General features: G+C 36.4%; 1 protein-coding gene across 1 annotated transcript; it reads left to right on the top strand.

The window, feature by feature from the left end:
* The first annotated feature begins 3,036 nt into the window (after positions 1-3,036).
* Positions 3,037-5,938, top strand: EMB2816 (Small nuclear ribonucleoprotein family protein). Its single transcript, XM_048099250.2, has 6 exons — positions 3,037-3,167; positions 3,271-3,330; positions 3,463-3,544; positions 4,338-4,409; positions 5,050-5,102; positions 5,552-5,938. Exons 2-6 carry the CDS (start codon positions 3,328-3,330, stop codon positions 5,639-5,641), a joined length of 300 nt encoding a protein of 99 aa, XP_047955207.1. The 5' UTR covers positions 3,037-3,167; positions 3,271-3,327; the 3' UTR covers positions 5,642-5,938.
* Positions 5,939-6,658: the final 720 nt, after the last annotated feature.

The following is a 6,658-nucleotide window of genomic DNA, read 5'->3' as shown; positions in this document are numbered from 1 at the left end:
ATAATGGGGGTGAATTCATGTTTGATCAATTTCTTAATTATTGCGAAGAAAATGGTATTCGACGTCAGATGACTTGTCCCGAAACTCCACAACAAAATGGAGTTGCTGAGCGTAAATTGGCACATCTTACATCCATTTGCTTATCATGGATACATGCAATGAACCTTCCAAGAGAGTTATGGGCAGCGGCAATTCAGTCCGCGAGTTATGTTGTGAATCGGTTACCTTCGTGGCCAGGTACGAAACCATGCCCCTATGAGCTATTATACCATCATAAGCCAAATGTGAGTTTCTTTCGAGTCTTTGGTTCGATTTGTTATGTCCATGTCTCAAAGTCTAACAGGACTAAGCTTGATCCGAAGGCAAAAGGATGTATTTTTGTTGGCTATGACACTCACAGGAAAGGATGGAGGTGTATGGATCCAGAAACAAAGAAAGTTGTTATCTCTCGTGATGTTGTGTTTGATGAAATTTCATCTGATCACATTGGTGCAAATGATAAAAATATCATGGTTGATCTCCTGCCCGTTTGTGGCAATACTGAATCAAATGATAAGAGGAGCATCACTACTTCAGGAGAGAATGTTCAGCAATCTGAGATGATAGAGGCTGGAGCTCGAAGATCTGATAGACAGAGAAGACCACCTGCTCATTTAGTTGACTATGAAGTTGAGGTAAATCTTTCATCAGTGATTTATGCCTTTCTAATGGGAGAATCTTGCGATGATGAACCAAAATCTTATGATGATGCTAAAGACGATCCTAAATGGGTAGCTGCAATGGAAGAGGAATATTTGGCTCTAATTAGGAACTGCACATGGGAACTTGTTAAGAGGCCAAAAGATATCCAACCTATTACTTGCAAATGGGTATTCAAATTGAAGAAAAAGGCTGATGGCACAATTGATCGCTATAAAGCTCGTCTCGTTGCTCGTGGTTTTTCTCAAGAATATGGTCAGGATTATGATCAGACTTTCAGCCCCGTTGCTAAAATGGCAACAATTCGAACCATTATTTCGCTAGCTGCTTGTAAAGGATGGAGACTTTGGCAACTAGATGTGAAGAATGCATTTCTCTATGTAGACTTGGATCGAGATATTTTTATGGAGCAGCCTGCTGGATTCATTTCGAAAGAGTTTCGTCTCAAGCAAGCTTCGCGTGCTTGGTATGGTAAAATTGCTCAATATCTTGAATTTTGTGGTTATAAGTCTTCTGAAACTGATTTCAGTTTATTTATCAAGAAAACATCTTCTTCTTGTATAATGGTTCTTCTCTACGTGGATGATATGATTATTACGGGTAATGATGATACTGAAATTACTCGTCTTCAAGAGGCTTTGTCTGTTCGTTTTGATATTAAAAGCTTGGGATAAGTAAGCTGTTTTCTTGGCCTAGAAGTGACAAAGTCAGATGGATTTTTTGTTTCGCAGCAAGGATATGCTTCAAATTTATTGGATCGTTTTCGTATGCAAGATTCAAAGCCAATGACTACTCCTATGGAATCATACTTGAAGTTAGCTAAAGATGAAGGAAAGTTGCTGGAAGATGCAACACATTTTCGTCAGCTTGTTGGTAGTTTATTCTACTTATCTATCACAAGGCCTGACATTTCTTTCTCCGTCGGAGTAATATCTCAGTTTATGGGAGAGCCGCGAGAGCCTCATCTGATTGCAGCAAAGCGAATTCTTCGCTACATCAAGAATACTCTGAATTTTGGACTGCATTATAAACAAGGAACTACATTCTTATTGAGTGGTTTTGTAGATGCAGATTGGGCTGGTGATATAAATGATAGACGCTCAACAACAAGGTATTGTTTCGATACAGGATCAGCAGCAATCTCGTGGTGCATCAAAAAGCAAAACACTGTTGCCCTATCAAGTTGCGAGGCTGAATATGTGGCAGCATCTATGGCTGTTCAAGAGTATGTTTGGCTCAAGAGGCTTGTCCAAGAAATTTTCTGTGACTTGAAGTATCCGGTTCTGATTCGTTGTGATAACGAAAGTGCTATTAAGCTTGCTGAAAATCCAATGTTCCATGCTCGAACAAAACACATTGAAGTGCATCATCATTTTGTTCGGGAAAAGGTTTTGAATCAAGAGATCGATTTGCAGAAGATAAGAAGTGAAGATCAAGTTGCTGACATTTTTACGAAGGCACTTGGCCGAGCTAAACTTGAAGAATTCCGAGCTGCTCTTGGCGTTGTTGATAGTAAGTTTTCACTAAGGGGGAGTGTTGAAAATAGTGAAACTTACGAGTGAGTTGAAGTAGTCCAAGTTCTGTTCCATTTATTTAGGATTTAGGTTTCTGTGTTTTAGTTAGTGGTATTCTATTTAGCTGATTTAGTTATTAGTTAGTTAGAATTTTATGGGTTTCATTTTCGCTATTTATACTTTGTAGTTGTTGTCATTTATCTTATCTCCAAATTAACAGAGCAATAAAAGTTTACGGTTCTCTGTACTCTCTTGTCTTCCTCTATATTTTTCTCTGAATATGTTTCTTGGTCTCTTTTAGTTTTGGGTTAAATAAATATTAGATATTAATAAAACTTAATTATTAACTTAATTCGGTCAATATTGATTTAAAATTCGTTGACTGTTTAATTTTAACAGTTCCGTTCAATTCGGACCAAATATAACTCATTTTTATTTGTGAGGGACCAAATAATTCAAAAGATAATGTTTTGAACCAAAATCGTAAAATCGTCATATGTTATGGACCAAAAAAAGACTTTAGTCAAATAAATATGTTCAAAGAATTAAGAATATATAGTACTTATAAAACTGAAATATTGTCGGGCTTGAGCCGAGCTTTAAGTGTGTTTGGGCCCGGGCCGGTCCTGGGTTTGTAAAATGCCCAATTGGGGCATGTTTAACCTGCTAAGCTAAGCCCAAGGCCGCTCCATTTTATTGGTGGGCTGGGCCTGTGCCAAGTCGGCTCAGTCCGTTTGACATCTCTAGTTAATGTAGGAATTATTTATTTATTTATTTATACGTAGGACATGTTAAAATTTCATATATTTATAGAAAAATATTTATTTATGTAAGTCAGATTCTGCGCAACCTAAATAAACGAGAGCAGGGGAACTGCGGAAGTAAATCCGAAGGCGGGAAGACGAAACTAGGGCATAGTTCTCAGTTTCCCAAATTGAATTCCATTTCAAAATCGTAAGTCATCCTTCATCCGTCATCATATCCAGGCAATAATGTTACATTTTCTCTACGATTGTCACAATTTTCCTGATTTTATTCCGATAATTTTACTTCGCAGAACTGAACTGCAGTCTGCAATTCATTCAGCTACAAACGCAGTCGATCGAAGCTCAAAATGGTATGTGATGCAATTTTTTGTGTGTAAGCGCAAACCTAATTGACTGATGGCCATCAGTTGCAAAATATTTGGTTATTGTGGTCTTCCAAAAAATTTGTTTATTTGTATCACTCAGTGTTTTCTTCGTTTCAGTCTGGCAGAAAAGAAACTGTTCTGGACTTAGCTAAATTCGTTGACAAGGGTGTTCAAGTCAAACTAACTGGTGGAAGGCTGGGTATGTGGTTTCTGTTTTCTGGATTATAATTTTTGTAATCCCACTTTGTGTGTAACGTGATGTTGTTAGGAAAAAGGATAAAAATAATTGAAGTATGAAGTAGTGATTTAGATCTTCCACTTAACTGGATCAGATGAACGGTAGTAGTGTTGTTTGCACTCAATATGTGGGCAGTAATGTTGGCTTACTCTGTTAAGTTCATTATTAGTTTAAGACTAATTGGTTGTGATCAATCATTTTGTGTGTGTTTTAAAGGTGCTTGAACTTACTAATAATAGCTTCCTGTCATTTTCACTATGAAGACAGTTCATTGTCATTTCTCTTATTCTCTTATTCTACCTCCAACTTCTTGGTTTGGGATTTCAGAGGCTTTTCACCGCCCTTTCCTTGATTCCTTATGAGGTTCAATTATTTCCTGGAGTTGGCTGGTGTTTATGGATATGTATCTCTATGAATTTGCCTTCATTGATTTTAGCTTTTGTCATCATGCGGGAAGCAGTGGTTTCTGCTTTTTGACTAATCTGTAGAAATTCCTAAGTCCAAAACATCTTACATGGCACTTGCAGCGTAATTTGATTTCTAAGTATTTGGTTGGTCATACTTCGGTTCAGTGAAATATGTCAGTCAATTGTACAACTTCTGCAGCTTGTGTTTCACATCCAACTATTTTTTATGCTCAGTAGTAGAACCTCATGACTTTTGAAAGATAATGTTTTTCTCACTTTCAGTGGTTTCTTTTGGCAAAGCTAGATGCTATATTCCGTGTAAGCTTAACTCCAACTATTCCTTTCAGTGACTGGAACTTTAAAAGGCTATGACCAGTTGCTCAATCTTGTTTTGGATGAAGCAGTAGAATTTCTTAGAGGTAATTTCATTATTTGTTGGCAGTTTCTGCAAACATACATGCCATGATTCTGCATATTTATTTTGTGTGCATCATTGGTATGACCAGTTTTGCTGACGTATGATGAGAACCAAGGTCATCCAGACCTCTATGCGTATGACTTGTGATTATTACCCATATCCTTCCTCCCAAAATCATGGTATCTAAATGTAAAAAGATAGCTGCTCATCACTGCTGAGGAGTGAAATCTCAGTATACACCATGTTACATGAATTGGTCATATTTAGAAGCTGCTACCGTATTTACCTTAAACATCCAACTTATTGCTGATATAATCTTTATTTTTGGCTTGATGTTACTGATAATTAACTCCACAACCATGAGTCTTTTATACTCCACATAGCCATATTTGTCCCTCTTGGTGCGAATAATTTGATGATAATCATGATATGCAAGAACCTTATGGATCTTTGAATCAGTGAAGTTACATGATGAAACTCATCTGTGATGCTATCACATAAACTATTCCTACATGACAAACATTGTCCTTCCCATGGGGAAGATATTAAGTGTTATGGATTTTATTTTCCTATACTAGTAGGAGTCATTGCTGCATGAAAACTATCAGTTATTCACATACACATTTATTCACTCTCTGCAGATCCAGAAGATCCCCTAAAGACAACTGATCAGACCCGCCGCATTGGCTTAATAGTATGTCTTCAATGTGCATGGATAATTTTAATTGTGTTCTATACTTCTATGTCCAACTGCACTGCAGATTTACATTCACCTTCACTTACAGTTTGATACAGCTAGAAGTTTTAGATTAGCGGAAAATCCTCCATACATATCCGAAGATGCTTGCATCCTCACGGAAGTTTGATTTTCTTTTTTCAAAACAATTATAGCCAAAACAATTTTTAGGTCCCTATGCTTAAAAATTTTTATGTTTGCTTTGTTAAGTCCTCGTACTTTTTTCCCGGTTACAAGATCCCTGTGCTACTATACTTTTTTGCATTTTCAATTGAGATGTATTTTTGAGATCGCATTGACACAAACATCACTGCATGTTTATTTGATAAACTAGCACAAGGCTTAGAGAATGCAAAATAGCTATTACCTGTTCCTGTACATGTAATGTTCTGTTTCTGCAACTTCAGGTTTGCCGAGGAACTGCTGTTATGCTCGTTTCCCCAACAGATGGAACAGATGAGATTTCCAATCCATTCGTTCAGCCTGATGGGGCATAGATGCTGCATCCCTACGTGAGATCCTACTTTTATAGGAGACTTCAAGAAATGGGCATTACTTTGCAACTTCTGGAGTATGTTTCCCCTACTTCTCTTCTATCATTGTCAGATTTAATAGTTGTGCCATGGCAGTGATGAGAAATATGCTTAAATGTGTTAATCTTTGTCAGATTTAGACAATATTTGGATATTTCACAGTGAACACTAGTAGTTCTACTGCACTGACCCTTATCTTGATTCTGTGATCTGTTATACATTCGCAATAGACATTGGTAATCCGGAAACTATTTGTCCAAACTTCTTTGGTTTTTTTGCCCTTTGTATGTTTGCCTTTTTTGGATGTTGGGAATATTTTATTTATCTTTGTTAAATCTATGTAATTTAGATGAAATCATGTGCATGTATGTTTTCACAGCCCCGAAAAATTGAAGTAATTTTGGAAAAGCAAACATTTGCTATAGGTGTACTAACATGCTGCTTGTTGAGGGAAAATTCAATGCTATGACCAATTCTAGGTTAGTCCCATAAAATTAGTCTCTAAAAAAGAATATTGTGTAGCTATTTTGGTCTATTCTATACAATTAGTTCATTTTTATTTTTGAAATTTTCTGCATTATACATTATACTATTATTAATAGTGTGGATTTTATCATCAGCAAACATCACTTTGACTGATATATATTTTATTATTTTTGCATTAAAACTAGTACTATTGTTCATGGGGTTTCTACTATTACTATCGACATTCATCGGTAGTTTCAATGTAGAGAGAAATTTTGGGTACGATAGCAACATCGTTCCTATCCCAACGTGGCAAAAGTCGATTAGAGACAATTTAGCCAATTCAATTTCCAAATATCACATCGCTTTCCAATTCCAAAAATCACATCATGATGAGTAGCTTTTTTTGTTCATTTATGCCTTTTATTTCATCCTTTTATAATGTGATAGTTACTATTTTCTATGCTTTCTAGTTTCTACCTATTGACTTTGGCAGAATGCGAATGTCCATTCCTT

Source organism: Salvia hispanica, chromosome 2 (genome assembly GCF_029641045.1).
Source record: "Salvia hispanica isolate PSC_SH4W2 chromosome 2, Shi_PSC_v1, whole genome shotgun sequence".
NCBI classification, from domain to species: Eukaryota; Viridiplantae; Streptophyta; class Magnoliopsida; order Lamiales; family Lamiaceae; genus Salvia; species Salvia hispanica.
The sequence above is the reverse complement of the archived record's forward strand: the minus strand, read 5'-3'. Positions and strand labels throughout refer to the sequence as shown.